This window comes from Bos javanicus, chromosome 16, assembly GCF_032452875.1.
Source record: "Bos javanicus breed banteng chromosome 16, ARS-OSU_banteng_1.0, whole genome shotgun sequence".
In the NCBI taxonomy this organism is placed as follows: Eukaryota; Metazoa; Chordata; class Mammalia; order Artiodactyla; family Bovidae; genus Bos; species Bos javanicus.
In genome coordinates, this window is record NC_083883.1 from 58,074,740 (window position 1) to 58,101,033 (window position 26,294).

The 26,294-nt window shown below is 36.3% G+C and overlaps 1 protein-coding gene across 5 annotated transcripts in view; it reads right to left on the bottom strand.

Annotated features, from left to right (window-relative positions):
• The window catches only part of COP1 (COP1 E3 ubiquitin ligase), a 224,004-nt gene that overhangs the window by 151,915 nt on the left and 45,795 nt on the right, over window positions 1-26,294 (bottom strand). For 3 of the 5 annotated variants that reach the window (XM_061383278.1, XM_061383277.1, XM_061383282.1), the window contains exons 6-7: window positions 10,830-10,898; window positions 691-750 (exon numbers count right to left, since the gene is read on the bottom strand). In XM_061383278.1, the coding sequence (XP_061239262.1) occupies window positions 691-750; window positions 10,830-10,898 (129 nt within the window). The remainder of the gene's footprint in view (window positions 1-690; window positions 751-10,829; window positions 10,899-26,294) is intronic. The other 2 variants (XM_061383280.1, XM_061383281.1) reach the window with 2 other exon arrangements.

The window sequence follows — 26,294 nt, forward strand, 5'->3', positions numbered from 1 at the left end:
GCTTTTGAACTGTGGTGTTGGAGAAGACTCTTGAGAGTCCCTTGGACTGCAAGGGGATCAAACCAGTCAATCCTAAGGAAATCAATCTTGAATACTCATTGGAGGGACTGATGCTGACGCTAAAACTCCAATACTTTGGCCACATGATACAAAGAGCCGATTCAATGGAAAAGACCCTGATGCTGGGAAAGATTGAAAGCAGGAGGAGAAGCAGAAGACAAAGGACAAGATGGTTGGATGGTATCACCAACTCAATACATATGAGTCTGGGCAAGCTTTGGGAGATGGTGAAGGACAGGGAAGCCTGGTGTGCTGTAGTCCATGGGGTGACAAAGAGCTGGACACGACTGAGTGACTGAATGGCAACTGGATCATTACTGTTCAACTCACCAAAGTATAGAAAAACAGGATATATCAGTCTCTACTTTGAAAATATTCTTTGCAAACATTAAGAAAAGTAACATCCCTCTTGATGCAAATATTAGCTTTGTTTACTAACTGCTTAAACTCTAACTTTTGATCATTAACTCAGAGGAAAAGGGCTCCTAATAAATTATTGCAGAAATTATGCCTGTTACTTTCTATGTAACGGACACCAATCCCATTAACTTAATGCAGCAATTTAAAGGAAAAGCAAAATTTTCATGAAATTGAAAAGCTACTCGAGATGTAAGAAATTCTTGATCTTACTTCCACTCTTTTGATATCCTCTTCCAAAACACTTAACTCCTTCTGAATCTGCTCCAGTTGCTGTAGATTAGAGAGGGGGAAAAAAAAAAAAAAAGCCTAAACCAAACCACACTGGCATCACCACAATCATAAAGTAATTTTACATTTGGAATATGATTTTTAGGAAATTGTGCACTAATGGTAAACTGTAGGGGTGAAAAACTGCAGATAAAAAGCAGTTTTTATGTTAAAAAAAAGCAGTTTTTATGCAAGTTCCTATGTTAAAAAGTAAATGTAAAGACCTAATATTTAAGAAAATCGTTCTTTAATAGAATAATTGACTTTATAATAAAAATATTAAAGATGAACAATAATATGATTTAATAAAAACAAAGATATCCAAAGAACTTTCAAATCACCTCATTTAACTGTCAGCAATTAATATCAGCATGTCAGTTGTTAACCTCATTTTTAAAATAAAAATAAGTCTTGAAGATTAAATTCTACCACCCAAAAGCAATCACAAGTTACCCTCTTATGCATTTTTTAAAACATATTTAAGATTATGCCTCATCTTTGACATTTTGCCTATTGCACCATAACTTTTCTCCATGCCTTTAAAATGCAAACATTTTAATTATTATATTTAATGATATATTTGACAATCATAAGTAATTCTGAACCATGAGTCTGCATTTTAGATTATGAGTCTGCATTCCAAATTTTATTGAGATTATTAAAATGAAATCATTTGATCAAGAGAAATAGCAACTCTTCACTACATGAAACAAAACTGCTTTCCAGAAACACTATCAGATTTAAATTTCTATAATTATTATATATAAGTGGCTGTCTTAATCTAAGCCAAATATATTGAGGCCAATTTTATTTTTTGGCCATTTATTTTTTGTGCAGCATGCAGGATCTCAGTTCCCCAAACAGGAATCAAACCCATGTCCCCCTGTGTTGGGAGCTGAGTCTTAACCACTGAACTTTCAGGGAAAACCCCTGAGCCAGTTTTTAGAATATAAAATAATGATAATGAATATATTTATGTAATACTTATTGCTAGGTGTGCAACAGGAAGTATTATACAGGAAAATAAATCACAGAAAGATTAAGTGACTTGCCCAAGATCACAGTAAGTACACAGCAGAACTGGAGTTGAAATCAAGGCAGCTCCACAATTCATGCCGTTAACTACTATGTTATAACACTACTACTTGAAAACAGGACCTTATTATTTACCTTTATTTTACCTGATAACTAGTAAGGATAAACAGATTTTTAAGCATGTTTTCTTCTGAGGCAATATATAGACAGTTGATAATATATTAACTCAAATATTGACCAATCTTAAACATTTTGCTAAGTACTGTGAAGAACGGGATTTAGAAAACTCTAGCCCTTGGCCTCATGGAATTCAGTCTAGGGAAGAGCTTCTGGGTTGGTGAACATGTAGGTTGGGGAGTATATGAGGATGCTGGGAGAATGGCACACCTGGAGAGGGTATGGACGCTCCATGCCCCTTCCCACATATCTCAGTTCTATCCTTTTACAATAAACTGATGATGCAGTAAGTAAACTATTTTCCTGTTATGTGACCCATTTTAGCAAATTATCACATTCTTGGAGGGGGACATGGGAACCGCCAATTTATAGCCAGTAGGTTAAATATACAAGTGACTTCTTGGACATGCAATTATGATCTGAAGGGGCAGCTCAGTCTTATGGGACTGAGTCCTCAACCAGTGGAATCTGGGGCCAACTCCAAGTAAACAGTGCTAGATAGAATTGACCTGAATTGATTTCCAGGACACTCTGCTTTATCTACAGAGAACTGGAGAACTAGCTGGTGTAAAAAATCACCTACACATTTGGTGGCCAGAAATATGGAGAGAGGTAATGAATAAAGGAAACAAGTGTTGTCCTTTCAGGCATCAATATAAGACATTATAGTATGAGGAAATAGAAGATAAAGGATAACTGTTTTAAAAAGCAAAAGGAACAACTAGGCTAAATTCACTCTGCAAATGTGTTTCATAAACCAGAGAGGCAGAATCTAGAATAAAAGCATAAAGCAGAGACCAAGAATGTTTTGGAAACACATGAAGAAAGTTCATAAAGCTGAACTGTCATTATCTAAATGAAAACAGACCACAAACGGGAATGAAAACTGACAAATTTCTGGATCAAATCTGCCTTAACATTATAGTGACTTTTGGGGGTACTAAAAATAATAATAATAATAAATACAGAAGATGGAGAAATGCTACTTGAGAGCACAGTCCAAGTCATCAATAGCAAGCACTCTCAATACAGTATACTGTATTACAACCCAAAGAAATTATTTAAAAATTTGAAAAGTGAAGAACAGAAGTCTCTGAATCCCTTAAGACTAAAACATAAAAGAATTCAAAAATAGAACCCTCTTTAATTGACATTAGCTTTGGTGCAGTTAGGTATCATTGGCACTCATTTATTTGACCTTCACTATGATTGAATAAGTACTCCTGCCTGGAAAATCCCATGGACGGAGGAGCCTGGTAGGCTGCAGTCCATGGGGTCGCGAAGAGTCAGACACGACTGAGCGACTTCACTTTCACTTTTCACTTTCATGCACTGGAGAAGGAAATGGCAACCTACTCCAGTGTGCTTGCCTGGAGAATCCCAGGGACGGGGGAGCCTGGTGGGCTGCCTGTCTATGGGGTCGCACAGAGTTGGACATGACTAAAGCAACTTAGCAGCAGCAGCAGCAGCATGATTGAATAAAAACATGCTGAAGTATTAAATTCAGTATCTTAATTTTGTTTTTTAGAGCTAATTAGTAAATTACAGTTGCCAAGACCTCGTCAATTATCTGAAATATTCAAAACTGAACAAAAGAATACTGATAAACTTCCAGAAAAAAGAAAAGCTGGTTTAAAAAAAAGCAGTAAGATTAATAATACTATATATATATAAACAAAAAAGCACTAAAAATAAATTTTAAAAAAAAGCACTGTATACTAATTAGAATAGCCAACATCCAGAACACTGACAACACCAAAAGCTGAAAAAGATGTGTAGCAACAAGAACTCTCATTTATTCTTGGTAGGAATGAAAAATTGTACAGCCACTCTGAAAGGCAGTTTGGCAGTTTCTTTAAAAATTATACATATTCTTATAGAAGCCAGTAATCACACTCCTTGGTATATACCCAAGCGAGTTGAAAACTTCAATTCCAAAAAAACACATTGATAGCAGTTTTAGTCATAATTAACAATACTTGAAACAACCAAGATGTCCTTCAGATGAATGGATAAACAGTGGTTCATAAAGACAATGGAATAATATTCAGTCCTAAGAAGAAATGAGCTTTCAAGTCATAAAAAAAAAAAATGAGGAAATTTAAATGTGTATTACTATGAGGTATATGGAAAATCTCTGTACCATCTTTTCAATTCTTCTGTGAACTTAAAACTGCTCTAAAAAATGTCTTTAAAAAAATAGAAATACAATGAAGTAACTCTTAAAGAGAAAACATAATAACAAAAAATCAAAAGAGAAAAGAAACAACAACATAATAAAATGGCAGGCTTAAACTCTTTTACATTAAATGTAAATGGTTTAAATACAAAATTATAAGACTGAGTCTGGCAGGGTGAATGAAAAACCTCTGCTGTATACAAGAAATTCACCTCAAATAAGTTAGTGATACAACAAAGAACCAAAGATTCAACAGGATGCAAAACATTCTTACCACACTGCAACTGCAGGAAACACATTCTTTACAAGCACAAATATTTCAAAATTTAATGAACTAACATGTGACAGTGCAAATATCATACTATAAAAACCAAATTATTTTCTGATAACAATGCAATTATAACAGAAATCCATAATTTTTTTAAAAAAAGGTCTCCATTGGTAGTACAGTAGATAAGAATCCACCTCCAAATGCAGGGGATGTGGGTTTGATCCCTGGTCCAGGAAGATTCCACATGCCACGGGGCAATTAAGTCCATGTACTATAACTACAGAGCCTGCTCTCTAGAGCCCATGAGCCACAATTACTGAAGCCTGTGTGCCTAGAACCTGTGCTCAGCAACAAGAGCAGCCACCACAATGAGAAGCCCGTGCACAGCAACCAAGAGTAGCCCCCACTTGACACAACTAGAGAAAGCCCACAGGCAGCAATGAAGACCCAACACAATCAAAAATAAAATAAGTAACCTCTTTTTAAATGAAAGAATCCCAATATCCAAGTAACAAGTTTATCTATAAATAACCCACATGCCTAAGAAAAAGTATAACGAAAATTAGAGACTACATTGAACTAAGGAATAACAAACAAAATGCCATACCAAAATTATTAGATGCAACTAAAAGAACTATGGCCTGAAATGTGTCTATTATTAAAAATAAAGTCTGCCTACTAATATGTATATCCAAGTTAACAAATTAGAAGAGAAACAACAAAATAAAACCAAAAGAAGTAGAAGGATGGACAATGTAATTCTAAGGAGGGTAATTAAGAAAATGGAAAACAAAAATAAAATAGAGAACATAAACAAAGCGAAAAAGCTGGTTCCTGGATAAAACTCATAAAAGTGATACATCCTGAATCCCTGACATGACCTGATCAAAACAAACAAACAGAAAAATGTACAGCACCAATGAGCAGAGTCAGGAATGAAAGACATCACTAAAAACTCTAGCGTATTAAAAGCTTAGTATTAAGACCAATCTAATACTAAAAACTTTGAAAACTCAGAAGAAACAGACAACTCTTAGAAAAAATATAACATGTCAAAAATGATATCTAAAACAAAAATCTGAATAAGCAGTAAATGAATCAACAAAGTTTCTGCAAACAACAGGTCCATATAGCTTTTCCAGCAAAATCTTTAAATATTCAGCAAAGATATTCATCCTAGATTATACAAATTCTTCCAGAAAACAGAAAAAGAGGAAACATTCTCCAACCAATTTGATAAAACCAACTTTATAACAAAACCGGACAAGATCAGTGTATAAAAAGTTAAAGAACAACCTTATTAGTGAATATAGATGCAATAAGGGAGCCAAAGAGGGCAAACAACTGTCCTACTTATCTAGAATACAGAACATTCAGTGATAAAACTAGAACACTCCTGGGCAAATCAGGACAGCTGGTCACCCTAGGTGCAAAGCTCATAGAGTTTTTAATGTTAAACAAATAATGATCCATTTTAATATAATGAAAAAAAATTATATCATCTCAACTGCACAAAAATTTTGGAGAATATTCAACCCCCACTTATAATTATAAAAAAAATTCTCTTAGGAAACTGGGAATAGAACTTAGCTCCTTGAATGATTAAAAAAATACCTACCAAAAACCTACAGAAAACATCATACCTAATGGTGACACGTCGAAAGCTTTCACTTTGAGATCAGCACCAAGACTAGGATGCCCCGCTATCACCACTTCTATTCATCACTGTACCGGATATCCTAGCCAGCAGAGTAAGACAAGAAAAATAAATAAAGGATATAAGGATCATAAAGAAAGAAACTAAACTGTTATTATTTGCAGATGATGATGTGTGCAAAGAAAATACAAAATAATCTACAAATAAATTATTAGAATCAATGAGTTTAACAAAGTTGCTGGATACAAAAAAAAAGTATGTGTCAAAATCAATTGCATTTCTATATGCCAGCAATAAATAGTAAGAAACTGAAATTAAAGACACAGACATCACTTAGAGTAGCATAAAAATGATTGAAGACCTAAGGACAACTCTAAAATAGATATGTAAGAATAATATCCTGAAAAATATCAAAATTTTGGAGGCCATTTTTAAGGAACTATATATACAGAGAGAAATACCATGTTCAACGGCTAGAGGGCTCAATACTGTAAAGAGAGCCTCCCAAATTGATCTATGGAGTCAAAGTAATCCCAATAAAAATCACAGCAGGTATACCATGGAAATGTATCAGCTGGTTTTAAAATTTATAGAGAAATGCAAAGAGCCATGAATAGCTGCAACTTTCCTAAAAAAGAATAGTAACTTACTTCAAAGTTCTAGTATTTAATACAATGTGGTATTGCCAGAAAGACAGACAAACAGACCAGTGGAGCAAGAGAGATCCTGGAAATAGACCCATGTATGTATGGACACATGATGTATGAGAGACGTGGTATTTCAAAGCAATGGGAAAAGGATGAATTTTTTAATCAAGGATGCTTAGACATCTGGATATTCATATGAAAAATTCCCAAGTAGATTATAGATATATGTATGGAAAAAAAAATAAATAAAAGATTCAAGCAGACTTCAGGTGGAGAAGAATTCTTTACCTAATAGAAAAGGCACTAATTATAACAGGCAAGACTAATAAATTTGACTCCACTATAGACAGAAACTTCTCTTCATCAAATAACATCGTTAACACAATGAAAAAAGCAGCCCAATTAGAGGGGGAGAAAGATCTGCTATAGCTAAGTAGATAGATAGATAGAACAAAGAATTTTTATCTAGAATATATAAGCAAACCAGAAGGAAAATCAATGAAATAGAAAAGATGCACAAAGCTTAAACCAAGTACTTCATACATACACAAAAATCCAAATGGCCAATTTATAGTACTGAGTACTCAACCTCATTATCCATCAGGGAAATGCAACTTAAAACCACAAAGAGATACCAATACATATCCCAAGATGAGCTAAACTGGAAAAAGTCTACTGATATCAAGTACTGGCAAGAATATAGTACAACAGGAACATTCCTACAATTCCTGCAGGAAGAGTAACCAGTTCAACCACTCAGGCATTGTTTGGCATTATCTACTAAATTTGAAGATGTACATACCCTATGACTTAATAATTTCATTTCTACATATGAAGCATTGAGATATATATTCTAATATATACCTTGATAAGATATATATATAAGATAGTAACATTGTTTGCAATAACAAAAATGGTGTGTATTCAATTAATAGAATACTATACAACAACAAAAGGGAATCAATTATAGCCATATACAACACTAGGGATGAATCTTAACACTGAGCCAAAGAGAAGAACAAAACATTACATAAGGCAGAAGTGCATTTATATTAATTCAAAAGAAGAGACTTATAAATTAAAAATACTTAGACTTTAAAACAATAAAGAAAAACAGAGACGTCAGAATACTGACTACCTAAAGGCAAGGGAAAAGACTATCATCTGGAAAGGGTAGGCAGAGAGTTTTACGAGTCCTAGCAAAGATCTATCACTGGGTCAGGATGGTGGTTACATGGATGATCGCGCTATGAATCTTTAAACTGTAATTTGTTTTACAAACTTTTCTATGCTTTATTTCGTATAAAAATATTAAAATGCAATATATTTATATTCAAAATAAAACTTCAAACAAAACCAAAAGGAAACCAAGGTCCCTCAAAACTGTCCTATTACAAGGAATTAAAAAGGTACTACAAATGACCAAAAGTATATTTTAAAATTAAATTGAATGAAATGTAAGGCAAATTGTTCAAATGCTGGTACAAATTTGCACCAAGGAGACTGGTTTTTACATAGAAACTGGAGCCCTCTTGTTCAATCTAACTTTGAAGAAAGAATAGCATGTTCATTTAAAAACATGTATTTGTTGAGTGCTGTGGCAGGCTGGCTCTAAGACAGCCTCCAAAGAGTCCTACCTCAGAATCCATAACCTGTGTAATTCCCTATTTGTGTGGGCTAGACCCAAAAATTTGCTTCTAATAGAAAAAACAAAACATTTCTTGAGATGTAACTTTCAAGATTAAGCTACAGAAAGCATGTGACTGCTGGCTTTCTCACTCTGAGGAAGTCAGCTGCCAGGGAGTAAGTTATCCTATGGAGAAGCCCATGTGGTAAGAATTTGGTATCTCTTCCCAAAAGCCAATGAGTTAATTTGGATGCATTCCTATCCCCATAGAACCTTAAGATAACTGCTGCCCTGGCCAACACCTGGATTGCTTCACTTGGTGAGAAACCCTGAGCCAAGGCACTCAGTTATTCTACACCAGGATTCCTGACACTAGATAGTAAATGTTTGCTGTTTTTAAGCCATTCATTTTGAGGGTAACTTGTTACACAGAAATAAATAATTAATGAAAATGCCTACTCTGTGCCTTGCATATTCCCTTCTCTTAATACTCAAAAGAGAGTCAATAGAAAAAAAATTTTAAAAATTAAATCTACAATTCTAAAAGCAAGATGTGACACCTGAACAAGTAAGTATGTTAACTCTGAAAAGCAGATTCAACTGCCCTATTGGAAGTTCTGCATAAAATCACAAAGCTAATTTCCAGAGTCTGCAAACTAATCTTGAGGGAAAAAAATCAAAAGCAGTAACTGACCTTCTGGTCAATCTGTATTATTTTATAGTTATATGCTATATCCTTCTTGCCTGAAACGATTTCAAATCTAAATATGTTGCAAGCATTAAGACACTCTAGAGAAGTGTAAAAAATCTCAAGAGAGAAAAAACCTTAATAATTCAGATCATAGATAATAATCGGCCATTTCATTTAATCCCCAGTTATCCTTATGCAATGGCACTCCACTCCAGTACTCTTGCCTGGAGAATCCCACGGATGGAGGAGCCTGGTAGGCTACAGTCCATGAAGTCGCTAAGAGTCGGACACGACTGAGCGACTTCACTTTCACTTTATCCTTATGTTTGGACTGTTCACTTAACTGATTCATTATCAAGTAATTTCCTATGTCTTAATTTCATTCAATGAGTTCAAAGTCTAATATAAAAAGAACCACATAAAACTACTGCAAAACAATCTGATGTTGTTTTAGGAGGGCAGAAAGTATATATGAAATAGGAAAAACTATCACTTTTCCAAAGAATTTGCTATAGCAATGATGGTTGGGTACTGAATTAATCATTTTGCTTCCATATGTCATAAAATGTTCAACTTTATTACTTAAACTATGGTTCAAGGACCAAGAGCATCATCATCTGGAGCTTGCTAGAAATGCAGATTTTTAGGCTTCCAACACACACCCTCTTCATCAGAACTTGGATTCTAAGAAGATCCTCAGGTGATTCTTAAACAAATTGAAGTTGAAGATAAAGTACCCACCAAAAAAATAAATTAAAAGTCATTTAAGTATATATAAATCTTGAATTCACAATGAAAATAATTTTAATAGATATTAAAACATATTAAAATCACAACTGCTACTTCAGCAAAAGTTAAAGGAAAATACAATCATAAACCATGTGAACAACATTTAGCTATAAAGAGAAGCATAACGTGGAAAAATCCAATCTGAACAAAGTAAAAAAAAAAAGCTAAAAATAGACATCATGAATAGTCAAAAAGAAGTGGAAATATCGAACTAAGATAATATAAAGTTCTGGCAATGCACAGTTATCAAAATAAGTTCTCATCTTTTTATTTTCAAAAAATAATAAAGACTGCCTGAAGCCTAAAATACATGGTTATATTTTTTTGAGTGAAAATGACCTAATTAGACAACTGAAAGTAAAAATGTAAGATTTGACTCAGTTAGGAATTTAAATATAAAACCATTTTCAAAGTTATTTTAGCATGCTACTGAGAATATAGGATTTTGTCTTTGGTTTTCCCATATTTCGTACTATTATGAAATGACTTTGACATGTTAAAATGCTTAGTTAGCATAGTATGGTTCTAAAATTGCTAATAAAAAGTTATTTTTTAGTTATCCTGCATGGCTTACACTTTCCAAGTTCTAAATAGGTAGTTATATTTTTACTTGTTTTTCCTCTCCAGCATGCATTTTAATCATAGGAAAACTGTAACTCCTATGTTTTCTTTTAAGGGTGAAAGTTTGAGCCTAACTGTCATTTGAGCCTAACTTTCATTCTTTGTAGCTATTCTTTATAGCTGTGAGGTAATGTCATTATTTTAAAATCTACAGAAAATGTTTTAACTCATGTCTAAAAAGGGATTTTTAACATATCAAGTTGCAAAGGTAAAAGAAGTTAAATAACAAAGCTTAAAAAAAAAACAAACACAACTCCTGAAAACTCAAATGCTTTCAAATATTTAAATAAAATTTTAAGCCTGATGTGCTTTCACAAAAATGGGGACAAAAATGTCAAGAATCAACAACAGTAAAGAAACATTATGTAAAACACACAAAATAATATACCTCTCTCTTATTTCTTCTTGCAACCTTGAGGAATTCCATAAGGATCTGTAGTTGGGCTGCATGTGATTCCTATAATAGAAAATTATAATTGTTCTTTTAAAATACAACTTTGAATTCAAAGTCTTCTTTAACACCACAGCATAATCAGTATGAAGCAACTTTATTCATCCATTTAAGTTAGTCTCATTTCTATTTTGTCAGTTTCCTACTTGCTAATTGGTATTTTTAAAAGCAAGCCATTACGGGCTTCCCTAGTCACTCAGTGGTAAAGAATCCTTCTGCCAATGCCGGAGACACGGGTTCAATTCCTGGTCCAGGAAGATCCCACATGCCATGGAGCCACTAAGCCTGAGCGTCACAGCTACTGAGCCACAACTATTTAGCCCACACACCATAGAGCCCATCACCGTGACAAGAAAAGTCACCATAATGAGAAGCCCTCAGACCACAACTAGAGGTAGCCCTTACTAGCCAGTCAAAATTTGAAGCATCACTGAGGTATCATACATACTACAAAAAAGCATGGCCAATTTGGCTTGCAGGATCTTAGTGCCCAGACCAGGGACTACTCAGCCCCTTGGCAGTGAAAGCAGAGTCCTATCCACTGGACAGGCAGGAACTCCCCACTTCACTCTGAATGAACTGAAACTAGCTCAAGCACCAAGTGAGCTCCAACTCAGCTAAATTCCTGATCAGACCAAAGACGTCAACCTCTTATCCTTGCTTCCTGACAAACGAAAAGACAAGACCATTCAGGAAGAAAGTATTAACCAGTTTAGTCTATATATACTGCTCTGGAATATAGAACATCTAAGACATAATTTTAAAATTACAAGACATGAAAAGAAGTAGGAAAGTCAAGAGACATAAACAGGCTAAAAGAATATATTATTCTTTAATATTATTTAATATTTTTATATTATTTAATATATTATTAAAGAAAAGAAAAAATGGACATGAGTAAAAAAACAGACAATTAGAAAATAACTGAAAAATCAAAGTGCAAAGAAATGAAGAATACAGTCTGAAATAAAAAAAATTAAAACAAAATAACTTCAGATACAGTTAGGAACAGATGGACAGAGCAGAGGAAAGAAGTAACGAATTCAAAGACAGGTCAAAAAAAAAAAAAAAAAGAAGCACCAGAAAAATGTGGGATAATATGAAAAATAAAACATATAATTGAAACCCTAAGGAAAAGCACAGAGTACAGGGCTGAATAATGTTCACATGTTCAACAAACAGATCCTCTTGTTCTGTGAAACACAACCAGAATAAATATTTTTTAAATGAAACCAAGGAATACCATAGTCAAACTATTGAAAACCAATGTCAAAAAGAACATCTTAAGAGCAGCTAAAAAGGATACACTATCTTAAGGGGAAGAACAGTAAGAATGACTGAAAACTTCATCAGAATCAAAGAAGCAAACAGAAAATGAAAATATATCAATAAGGTGCTAAAAGAAAAACAAAAAACTAGACTTCTATGAAGATCAAACCTATCAGCTCTACAAAAAACAGAAAAGAAATCATACAGACAAAAGGGAAATGACTCAGACGGAACCTCAGGTTTACAAGAGAAAATAAAGACATCTCAAAGGGTAAATATATTGGTTCAAAAGGGTCCTTTTCTATCCTTTTTTGCAACATATCTTCAAAAGACTAGTGACTTTTCAAAGCAAACATAGGTGGAGTTTATAACATTTATAATTTGAATCACAAAAGGCAGGAGCTTGGTAAATTGAAATACTATGAGATCTTATATTTTCCAGAAAATGGCATATAGTTGACCCTTAAACAACACAGGTTAGAACTACACGGGTCCATTTATGCACAGCATTTTTTCAATAAATACAAACTATAGTACCACATGATCCACAGTTGGCTGAATGCACAGATGGTGAACTGTGGATGTGGTGGGCAGATTATAAAGTTAGATTCAGATTTTCAAATTCACAGGGGTCAGCATGTCTACTTACTGCATTGCTTAAACATCAACCATGTATTTAATGTTGATTTGAATAACAATGTCCTGGAACTGTTTTACTATAAACTCAAGGTTGATTGTGAAAAGTAAAAGAGGAATTCTATAATCTTTAGAGAAACCACTAGAAATATAATAATTGTGAGCAACATGCAAAAAGCAGAGAGGATAATATGCTAAAATGAAATCCTGGAAACACAATGCTCTCTAAAGAAAGCAAGAAAGAAGAAACAGGAAAAAAGGAAAATATGGAAAACCAGAAAAATACAAATGTGGTGAGCTCAAACCTAGCCACACCAATGATCATATCACATTTAAATGAACTTAAACACTTGAATTAATGAGCTTATTCAGTTCAGTCGCTCAGTCGTGTCCGACTCTTTGCGACCCCATGAATCGCAGCACGCCAGGCCTCCCTGTCCATCACCAACTCCCGGAGTTCACTCAAACTCACGTCCATCGAGTCAGTGATGCCATCCAGCCATCTCATCCTCTGTTGTCCCCTCTCCTCCTGCCCCCAATCCCTCCCAGCATCAGAGTCTTTTCCAATGAGTCAACTCTTCGCATGAGGTGGCCAAAGTACTGGAGTTTCAGCTTCACCATCAGTCCTTCCAAAGAAATCCCAGGGCTGATCTCCTACAGAATGGACTGGTTGGATCTCCTTGCAGTCCAAGGGACTCTCAAGAGTCTTCTCCAACACCACAGTTCAAAAGCATCAATTCTTCGGCGCCCAGCTTTCTTCACAGTCCAACTCTCATATCCATACATGACCACTGGAAAAACCATAGCCGTGACTTAGACGGACCTTTGTTGGCAAAATAATGTCTCTGCTTTTCAATATGCTATCTAGGTTGGTCATAACTTTCCTTCCAAGGAGTAGGCGTCTTTTAATTTGATGGCTGCAGTCACCATCTGCAGTGATTTTGGAGCCCCAAAAATAAAGTCTGACACTGTTTCCACTGTTTCCCCATCTCTTTCCCATGAAGTGATGGGACCGGATGCCATGATCTTAGTTTTCTGAATGTTGAGCTTTAAGCCAACTTTTTCACTCTCCTCTTTCATTTTCATCAAGAGGCTTTTTAGTTCCTCTTCACTTTCTGCCATAAGGGTGGTGTCATCTGCATATCTGAGGTTATTGATATTTCTCCCGGCAAACTTGATTCCAGCTTGTGCTTCTTCCAGCTCAGCATTTCTCATGATGTACTCTGCATATAAGTTAAATAATTCAACTACATACAGTAAAGAGACACACTTTTATTTTTATATTTTTTTTTACTATATAAAAAGCTTTTTTAGAATACAAATTTATTTTAATTGGAGGCTAATTACTTTACAATATTGTATTGGTTTCGCATACATTGACATGAATCCGCCATGAGTGTACCTGTGTTCCCCATCCTGAACCCCCCTCCCACGTCCCTCCCCATCCCATCCATCTGGTTCATCCCAGTGCACCAGCCCCGAGCACCCTGTATCATGCATCAATCCTGGACTGGTGATTAGTTTCACATATGATAATATACATGTTTCAATGCCATTCTCCCAAATCATGCCACCCTCGTCCTCTCCCAAGAGTCCAAAAGACTGTTCTATACATCTGAAGAGACATTTTTAAAACATTAAGGCAACAATAAAACAGAGGTACAAAGATACAGAAGAATATATCACAGAAATGCTAGTCATAACTAAACTACTTAAGCTATATTATCAATAACATAAGAAAATATAAACACAGACTTCAGAACAAGGTGTATTTCCAGCATTAAATGTATACAATCCATAGTAACAAAGGAGATGATACATCCAGAAAACATCACAATCCTAAACATGTATGTACCTAATAATGAGCTTCAAAATACATGATCCAAGAATCATAGAAACCAATGAAAAATAAATAATCAAAAATACTTCTAAAAAATCCCTGGCAACGCACTCCAGTATTATTGCCTGGAGAATCCCACCGACAGAGGAGCCTAGTGGGCTACAGTCCACAGGGTTGCAGAGTTGGACACGACTGAAATGACTTAGCACACATCAATAACCAATGCAGCAAGGAAAAAATAAATATCTGAATAAGAGTTCCAAAGAATAGCAAAGAGAGATTAGAAAGCCTTCTTCAGCGATCAATACAAAAAAATAGAAGAAAATAACAGAACACGAAAGACTAGAGATCTCTTCAAGAAAATTAGAGATACCAAGGGAACATTTCATGCAAAGATGGGCTCAATAAAGGACAGAAATAGTGTGGACCTAACAGAAGCAGAAGATACTAAGAAGAGGTGGCAAGAATACATAGAAGAACTATATAAAAAAAACCTTCACAACCCAGATAATCACGATGGTGTGATCACTCACCTAGAGCCAGACATCCAGGAATGGGAAGTCAAGTGGGCCTTAGAAAGCATCACTACGAACAAAGCTAGTGGAGGTGATGGAATTCCCGGTGAGCTATTTCAAATCCTAAAAGATGATGATGTCAAGGTTCTGCACTCAATATGCCAGCAAATTTGGAAAACTCAGCAGTGGCCACAGGACTGGAAAAGGTCAGTTTTCATTCCAATCCCAAAGAAAGGCAATGCCAAAGAATGCTCAAACTACCGCACAATTGCACTCATCTCATATACTCGTAAAGTAATGCTCAAAATTCTCCAAGCCAGGCTTCAGCAGTACGTGAACCATGAACTTCCAGATGTTCAAGCTGGTTTTAGAAAAGGCAGAGGAACCAGAGATCAAATTGCCAACATCTGCTGGATCATTAAAACAGCAAGAGAGTTCCAGAAAAACATCTATTTCTGCTTTATTAACTATACCAAAGCCTTCAACTGTGTGGATCACAATAAACTGTGGAACATTCTTCAAGAGATGGGAATACCAGACCACCTGACCTGCCTCTCAAGAAACCTGTATGCAGGTCAGGAAGCAATAGTTAGAACTGGACATGGAACAACAGACTGGCTCCAAATAGGAAAAGGAGTATTTCAAGGCTGTATACTGTCATCCTGTTTATTTAACTTATATGCACAGTACATCAAGAGAAACACTGGGTTGGAGGAAGCACAAACTGGAATCAAGATTGCCAGGAGAAATATCAAAAACCTGAGATGTGCAGATGACACCATCGTTATAGCAGAAAGTGAAGAAGAACTAAAGAGCCTCTTGGTGAAAGTGAAAGAGGAGAGTGAAAAAGCTGGCTTAAAGCTCAACATTCAGAAAACTAAGATCATGGCATCTGGCTCCATCACTTCATGGCAAACAGATGGGAAACAGTGGAAACAGTGGCTGACTTTATTTTTTGGAGCTCCAAAATCACTGCAGATGGTGATTGCAGCCATGAAATTAAAAGACGCTTACTCCTTAGAAGCAAAGTTATGACCAACCTAGACAGCATATTAAAAAGCAGAGACATTACTTTGTCAACAAAGGTCTGTCTAGTCAAGGCTATGGTTTTTCCAGTAGTCATGTATGGACGTGAGAGTTGGACTATAAAGAAAGCTGAGCGCAGAAGAATTGACGCTTTCGAACTGTGGTGTTGGAAAAGAGTCTTGAGAGTGCCTTGGACTGGAAAGAGATCCAACCAGTCCATCCTAAAGGAGATCAGTCCTGGGTGTTCATTGGAGGGACTGATGTTGAAGCTGAAACTCCAATACTTTGGCCACCTGATACGAAGAACTGACTCATTTGAAAAGACCCTGATGTTGGGAAAGACTGAAGGCAGAAGGGGACGACAGAGGATGAGATGGATAGATGGAATCACCAACTCAATGGACATGAGTTTGGGTAAACTCCAGGAGTTGGTGATGGACAGGGAGGCCTGGCGTGCTGCGTCGCAAAGAGTCAGACATGACTGAGCGACTGAACTGAATATTAACAAACGCTACATTCACAAAGCACAACAGGTAACACACTGTTTTTAAATGAAGGTGAACATTTAACAAAACATAGACCTTATACTGAGCTATAATAAAATCCCAATAAATTTCAATGGACCAAAAGCAAGCGAATTGAACTTACAGGCCTAAAATGCAGTGAGAAAGATAAGAATTCCTATTTCAAACAACAAAACATCAGGCTAGTTATATGAATGGAAGCATTTCAGACAAAGGACCAGAAATAATACATTATCCCAGGAGCTAGGTGGAAAAAACCTCAAAATACACAGGCATCAGGAGGAATACTCTCAAAAAGACTGCCTCGCAGTGAGGCAAAATTAGCTAGACAAAAATCTATTATAGGTGTCCCTACTACTACTAAGTCACTTCCGTCATGTCCGACTCTGTGTGACCCCATAGACGGCAGCCCACCAGGCTCCCCTGTCCCTGGGATTCTCCAGGCAAGAACACTGGAGTGGGTTGCCATTTCCTTCTCCAATGCATGAAAGTGAAAAGTGAAAGTGAAGTCGCTCAGTCGTGTCCAACCCTCAGCGACCCCATGGACTGCAGCCCACCAGGCTCCTCTGTCCATGGGATTTTCCAGGCAAGAGTACTGGAGTGGGGTGCCATTGCCTTCTCCGATAGTTCTCCCTAACAGAACTTAAAACACAAGCTTTAAGAGAATCAAGCTATTTTGAAAATACTTAATTACATGCCAGAACAAAGCTTAGGAATGTGTAAAGGAATACAAAATTAACAATATTAAACATGGTAAAATGTACAATTTCTGGCATCCAATCACAAAATTAGTAAGCATGCAAATAAGGAAATGCTGCCCAAAATAAGGCAGGGGGTGGGGTAGAGGGAGGAGGGTGGAATCCATCACTTAAAACAGAAACAACAATGTCACAAATAATAGAATAAGGAAACACAGTCATAAAAAAGTCCTACAAGTTAGGACAAAGCATAAGGAGAGACAATGGAATATAGAAAAAAGCAGTGAACTTGACAACAGAAATAGAAACTATACAAGATGAACGAGATGGGGTAAAAGATAAAACATAAGCAAGCAGAGCTCTTTATCCATGAGCTGTGACACAACTTTAGTCAGCCTAAGAGATGCATAATGGGAGTTCCCAAAGTAGAAAAGGTGACAGAAAAGTATTTGAAGAAATAATAACTGAAATTTTTCCAAATCTGGTGGAAACTATATCACCATCCAAGAATCTCAAAGAACCTCAAGAAGAAGAAACATGAAGGTAAAAAAAAAAAAAACTATACCAAGGTATATACCAAAGTCAAAATACTTAAAACCATAAAAAGAGCATACACTGAGAGAAATACAGTTCATTTCGAGGATTAAGACTTCTCATCTGAAACAATGCAAGACACTGGATGATGGAACAACATCCCTAAAATACTGAAAGAAAAATATTAAATCTATAATTCTATACTTATTTGGAAGTCCCTTTCATATACAAAGGATAAATAAAGACATTCTCAGATATAAATGGTGAAAGAATTTATCACCAGCAGATCTACACTAAAGAAAGAATAAAGGCTGTCTTCCAGGCAGAAGGAAAGTTACTGATGGAATTCAAAAGAATGAATGAAAGAGTGAAGTGAATGGAAAACAAAAGAATGAAGTACACCTGAAATGATCAATATATGGGCATATATAGAACTTTTAAAATATATCCATAGAGTATAATTTACTATTCAAATTAATAAATTTATTAGGGAGTTATGACATACACAGAAGTAAAACAATTGACAAAAACAGTACAAAGGCTGAGAGAGAAGAAATTTAAGTATATTAGTGTAAGGTTCTTATACTACCAATGAAGTCAGATAATATTACTTAAAGGTACAACATAATGTAATGTAATATAATGTATAATTATCTTAAAAACCCAAAAGCAATCACTAAGAAACCAAACAAAATGTTATATCTGACAAATAAAAGTCAACAAGGCAAAATAAAATCATAAAAAATACTAAATCTAAAATCATATAAACCACTGTCTGACCATGATACAATTCAAATGAAATTCAATTATCAAAATACCATTTGACAAAGTAGCAATATTCAAAACACACACACACACTTCTTACAAATCAATAAAAAAAAAGACTATCTATTAGAAAAACTGGTATAGGCTATGAATAAGCAATTCAAATAAGAAACCAAGACAGTCAAACAAATGAAGAAACTGTCCTCACTAGTAATTAAAGAAATACAAAATATACAAAACAACAGAACACACACACACACACACACACACACAAGCATTTGGCACTATCAAACCAACAGAAACTAAAAAACAGTATCAAAGGTTGATATGGTACAAACTCACAGAAGAGCAATTCGGCAACATTTAATACGGTTAAAATGCACATGTAAACCCTATGAATAGCAATTACACTTCTGAAATCACTTTAGTATTTATATATGAGCACAAGAAGACATGAATAACAACACTCAATGCATTGCTGACAATCATAAATACAGAATAACTTAAATGTCCATCAACAGGGGAATAGAAATGTTCATGCAATGGATAACTATAGAGAAGTTAAACAAACTAGATCTATATTCATCAGTGGAAACCTCAAAAAGTAAACAAAAAAGGCATATGTCAAAGGATAAACACAGTCTGAAACTTCTAAATCATACAAACAACACTATATATGATTGTAGATATAAGTATATATTTTATTAAAAAAGGGTTATACACACTTCAGAAGGATCCTTGCAAACTTCATATGGTGATTACTCTGGGAGAACAGAATGAGAAGAGAGGGTGTTAAGTATTAAAAAAAAAAAACATAATTCTCAAAAGGCAGATCTAATAAAAAGTGTTACTATTTATTAAAACTAAAAAAGGATAAGTTAAAAGTTGCATTATTTACTGCATTTTTCTATATGTTGGAAACATTCATCAAGTTTCAGTTCAGTTGCTGAGTTGTGTCCGATTCTCTGCGACACCATGGACTACAGCATCCCAGGCTTTCCTGCCCATCACCAACTCCCGGAGCTTGCTTAAACTCATGTCCATTGAGTCGGTGATGTTATCCAACCATCTCATCCTCTGTCATCCCCTTCTCCTCCTGCCTTCAATCTTTCCTAGCAACAGGGTCTTTCCTAAGGAGGCACTTCTTCGCATCAGGTGGCCAAAGTATGGGAAATTTACTATCACCATCAGTCCTTCCAATGAATATTCAGGATTGATTTCCTTTAGGATTGACTGGTTTGATCTCCTTGCTGTCCAAGGGACTCTCAAAAGTCTTCTCCAGCACCACAATTCAAAAGCATCAATTCTTTGGCACTCAGCTTTCTTTATGGTCCAACTTTCACATTCATACATGACTACTGGAAAAACCATAGCTTTGACTACACAGACCTTTGTCGGTAAAGCAATGTCTATGCTTTTTAATATGCTCTCGAGGCTGGTCATAGCTTTTCTTCTCTCTTAAATGAGCAAGTGTCTTTTAATTTCATACCTGCAGACACCGTTTGCAGTGATTTTGGAGCCCAAGAAAATAAAATCTCACTGTTTTCATTATTTCCCCATCTATCTACCAGGACGTGATGGGACTGGATGCCATGATCTTAGTTCTCTGAATGAGTTTTAAGCCAGCTTTTTCACTCTCCTCTTTCACTTTCATCAAGAGGCTCTTCAGTTCCTCTTCACTTTCTACAATAACAGTGGTATCATCTGCATATCTGAGGTTATTGATATTTCTCCCAGCAATCTTGATTCCAGCTTGTGGTTCATCCAGCCCGGCATTTCACATGATGTACTCTGCATGTAAGTTAAATAAGCAGGGTGATGAAACACAGCCTTGACGTACTCCTTTCCCAATTTGGAAACAGTTTGTTGTTCCATGTCTGGTTCTACTGTTGTTTCTTGACCTGCATACAGATTTCTCAGGAGGTAGGTAAGATGGTCTGGTATTCCCATCTCTTTAAGAGTGTTCCACAGATTGTCATGATCCACATAGTCAAAGGCTTTGGCGTAGTCAGTAAAGAAGTAGATGTTTTTCTGGAATTCTCTTGCTTTTCTATGATCCAACGAATGTTGGCAATTTGATCTCTGGTTTCTTTGCCGTTTCTAAATCCAGCTTGAACATCTGCAAGTTCTCAGTTCATGTACTGTTAAGCCCAGCTTGGAGAATTTTGAGCATTAATTTGCTGGCATATGGAGATTATTGCAATTGTGCAGTAGTTCGAACATGCTTTGGCACTGCCTTGGGATTGAAATGAAAACTGACCTTTTCCAGTCCTGGGGCCACTGTTGAGCTTTTCAAATTTGCTGGCATATTGGGTGCAGCACTTTCACAGCATCATCTTTTAGGATTTGAAATAGCTCAAGTGGAATTCCATCACCTCCACTAGCTTTGTTTGTAGTGATGCTTCCTAAGGTCCATTTGACTTCACACTCCAGGATATCTGGCTCTAGTGAGTGATCACACCATCATAGTTATATGGGTCATTAAGATCCTTTTTGTGTGACGGCACACAAGCACGGTGGCTGCGTTTGTATAGTTCTTCTGTATATTCTTGCCACCTCTGCTTAATATCTTCTGCTTCTGTTAGGTCCCTACCATTTCTGTCCTTTACTGAGCCCATCTTTGCATGAAATGTTCCCTTGGTATCTCTAATTTTCTTGAAGAGATCTCTAGTCTTTCGTGTTCTATTGTTTTCCTCTATTTCTTTGCACTGATCACTGAGGAAGGCTTTCTTATCTCTCCATGCCATTCTTTGGAACTCTGCATTCAGATAAACATAGCTTTCCTTTTCTCCTTTGCCTTTTGCTTCTCTTCTTTTCTCAGCTATTTGTAAGGCCTCCTCAGACAAGTCTGCCTTTCTGTGTTTATTTTTCTTGGAGATGGTTTTGATCACCACCTCCTATACAAATCACAGAACTCCATCCATAGTTCTTCAGGCACTCCATCAGATTTAATACCTTTAATCTATTCGCCACTTCCACTGTATAATCATAAGGCATCTGATTTAGGTCATACCTGAATGGCCTAGTGGTTTTCCCACTTTCTTCAATTTAAGTCTGAATTGGCAACAAGGAGTTCATGATCTGAGCCACAGTCAGCTCCTAGTCTTGTTTTTGCTGACTGTATAGAGCTTCTCCAATTTTGGCTGCAAAGAATATAATCAATCTGATTTTGGTATTGACCATATGGTGATGTCTGTGTGTAGAGTCGTCTCTTGTGTTATTGGAAGAGGGTGTTTGCTATGACCAGTGCGTTCTCTTGGCAAAACTGTATTAGCCTTTGCCCTGCTTCATCTTGTATACCGAGGTCAAACTTGCCTGTTAATCTTGGTATCTCTTGACTTCCTACTTTTGCATTCCAATCCCCTATAATGAAAAAGACATGTTTTTTTTGGTGTTAGTTCTAGAAGGTCATGTAGGTCTTCATAGAACCATTCAACCTCAGATTCTTCAGCATTAGTGATTGGGGCAAAGACTTGGTTACTGTGCTATTGAATAGTTTGCCTTGGAAACAAATAGAGATCATTCTGTCATTTTTGAGATTGCACCCAAGTACTACATTTTGGACTCTTTTGTTGACTATGAGAGCTACTCCATTTCTTCTAAGGAATTCTTGCCCACAGTAGTAAGATATAAAGGTCATCTGAATTAAATTCCCCCATTCCGGTCCATTTTAGTTCACAGACTCCTAAAATGTCGATGTTCACTCTTGCCATCTCCTGTTTAACCACTTTGCTTTTACCTTGATTCATGGACCTAACATTCTAGGTTCCTATGCAAATATTATTCTTTATAGCACTGGACTTTACTTCTATGACCAGTCACATCTACAGGTGGGAGTTGTTTTTGCTTTGGCTTCGTCTCTTCATTCCTTCTGGAACTATTTCTCCACTCTTCTCCAGTAGCATATTGAGCACCTACCGACCTGGGAAGTTCATCTTTCAGTATCATACCTTTTCACCTTTTCCTACTGTTCATGGGGTTCTCAAGGCAAGAATACTGAAGTGGTTTGTCATTCCCTTCTCCAGGGGACCACATTTTGTCAGACCTCTCCACCATGACCTGTCCATCTTGGGTGGCCCTACACGGCAAAGCTCACAGTTTTACTGAGTTAGACAAGGCTGTGATCCATGTGATCAGTTTGGTTAGTTTTCTGTGATTGTTAGAATGCAAAGTAAAACAAGAAAACAATAATGTAAAAATGCTGTAATACCTATGATACCTTTGTTTCTGAACTGCCTCCCTCTTCAAAAAGATCTGAGTTCTAAAACTAAGATACCAGTATTTCTTCAGTTCTAAGAGACGAAAGCACACAAAGATTAATACTGACGAGTCAAATGGGGAATAAGGTTAACAGTTCTCACATTCAGTATGAAACTTGTCTATCTTCAGTACAGAAGCCCCCACACACCCTTAAATGTGCCTGTAACTTCTAGTGTTCTCTTAGGTCAATGGCTATAATTATACACGAAGGGATCAGAGATTCCAATTGCTCCTTAGTCAGATTCTGAACAAATTATTCTGCTTCCAACCTTTACTCTATGAGGTATTTCGTGCTCCCAAACCCAAGGAAGGCCTTTTTTCCATAATCTAAATAGGGTTGGTTCCTACCAATTCCCTACCGCCGGCTCAATTTTCTCAGATCTAATCTATCACTCTTCATCCATCTACTTTATAGCTTAAAAAAGTATATTGTCTCTTCTCCCATTCTTTTGCCTTTTAAAAATCACTTTACTGTCATTTTAATGACATTAAGGGGGCAAGATAACTATATATATTCAGTTATCATTAAAAAGTATTTTTATATCATTTACCACTATGTGAAAATATTTATTAATTTAGTTTATCTCCTCAGGTATTGTGCCCTGTTCCCCTCAACACAACATACAGAGCAGAATTCTGTCTTTTCCACTACCTTTAACACAGCATCTAGCACACAGTAGATGCTAATAGAAAACTATGTTAAAAAGCACAGAAGAGTTTTGGCAACAATTTCTGGGATATGACACCTACAGCAAAAGCAACAAAACAAAAAACAAGTACAACTGTATCAAATGTACAAGCTTCTGCAAACCAAAGACATGGTCAACAAAATGAAAAGGCAACCAACAGAATGGGTGAAAATACTTACAGATCATATATCTGATAAGAGGTTAATATAAAAAATACTGTACATAAAGAATTAATATAATTCAATAGCAATTAAAAAAAAAACCCAAATAATAAAATTTTTAAATGGGCAAGGGATTTTCCAAAGAAGATATTCAAATAATCAACAAGTATATGAAAAGGCGTTCAACATCACAAATCATTAGGGAAATACAGGTCAAAACCACAAGAAGACGTCACTTCACACTAGTCAGAATGGTCACCGTCAGAAGGACAAGAAAGAACACATGCAGGTGAGGATGTGGAGAAAAAGGAACCCTTGTGCCCTGCTGGTAGGAAAGTAAACTGGTATAGCCACTATGGAAAACAGAATGGAGGTTCCTCAAAAAAATTAAGAATGAAACTATCACGTGATCCAACAATCCCACTTCTGGGTATATATCCAAAGGAAATTAAACCACTATGTCAGAGAAACACCTACACTGTCACGTCCAATGCAGCATTACTTATAACTGCCAGGATGTGTTGATAACCTAAGTGTCCATCAGCGCATGACTGGATAAAGATGTGGTGTGAAAGTGAAGGTCGCTCAGTCGTGTTAGACTCTCTGAGACCCCATGAACTATACAGTCCATGGAATTCTCCAGGCCAGAATACTGGAGTGGGTAGCCCTTCCCTTTTCCAGGGGATCTTCCCAATCCAGGGATTGAAACCAGATCTCCTGCATTACAGGCAGATTCTTCATCAGCTGAGCCACAAGGATGGTATATGTACATATAACAAAATGCTATTCAGCCACAAATAGGAAGGTAATTCTGCCATTTGTGACAACATGGATAGACCTCATGAGCAGTATAATGAAATAAGTCAGAAAGAGAGACAAGCACCATATGATCTCACATACATATGAATCTTAAAAGAACACACAAAAAACACCAAGCTTACAGAAAAAGATCAGATGTGTGGTTACCAAAAGCAGGGAACAGGGGAAATTGAATAAAGGTCAAAAAGTACAATTTCCACAACCTAAATGTCCACTAACAGAGCAATGGATAAAGAAGAGGTGATAATACACACAATGGAATATTACCCGGCCACAAAAAGGAACAAGATGGAGTCATTTGTGGAGACATGGATGGACCTAGGATGTCATACAAAGTAAAGTTTAAGTCAGAAAGAGAAGAGCAAATATCGAATATTAAAACATATACATGGAATCTGGAAAAATAGTATAGATGATCTTATTTGCAAAGCAGAAATAAAGACATAGATGTAGGGAACAAATATATGGATACCAAGGGTGAAGGGAGACGGGGAGAAATTGGGAGAATGGAATTGACACATATACACTATTGATACTATGTTTAAAACAGGTAACTAGAACTTCCTTAATGGCTTAGAGATACAGAATCCATCAACCAATGCAGGAGACATGGGTTTGATCCCTGATCCAGGAGGATCCCACATGCTGCAGAGCAACTTGGCCACAACTATTGAGCCTGTGCTCCAGAGTCCAGGAACCATGACTTCTAAAGTCCGTGTGCCCCACAGTCCATGCTCCACGAGAGAAGCCATCACAATGAGAAGCCCTCTCACTGCAAGGCCCCACTCACCACAACTAGAGAAAAGCCTGGGCAGCAATGAAGACCCAGCACAGCCAAAAGCAGATAAATGAAATTATATTAAAAATGTTGAAATAAATAAAACAGATAACTGTGAGAATGTACTGTATAGTACAGGCAACTCTACTTAATGCGCTATGGTGACCGGAATGGGAATGAAGTCCAAAAGGGAGGGGTTATATGAATATGTGTAGCTGATTCATTTTGCTGTACAGCAGAAACGAATACAACATTATAAAGCAACTATACTCCAATAAGAATAGTTTTAAAAAAATAAAAAGGGAAAAAACAAACAAAAAAGTACAAACTTACAATTTTAAGATAAGTAACGAGGATACAATGTATAACAAGATAACTATAGCTAACACTGCTGCTGCTAAGTCGCTTCAGTCGCGTGACCGTATAACAAGATAACTATAGCTAACACTGCTGCTGCTAAGTCGCTTCAGTCGCGCGACCCCATAGGTGGAAGCCCACCAGGTTTCCCCGTCCCTGGGATTCTCCAGGCAAGAACACTGGAGTGGGCTGCCATTTCCTTCTCCAATGCATGAAAGTGAAAAGTGAAAGGGAAGTCGCTCAGTCGTGTCTGACTCTTAGTGACCCCATGGACTACAGCCTACCAGGCTCCTCTATCCATGGGATTTTCCAGGCGAGAGTACTGGAGTGGGGTGCCATTGCCTTCTCCAATAGTTAACAGTAGTGGATGGTATATCTGAAAGTTGCTAAGCAAGTAAATCCTAAAAAAGCTCTCATTATGGAAAAAAAAAAAAAAACCTTTTATCTATATGAGATGATGTTAACTAAATTTATTGTGATAATCATTTTACAATATATGTGTGTCAAGTCATTATGCTATACACCTTAAAC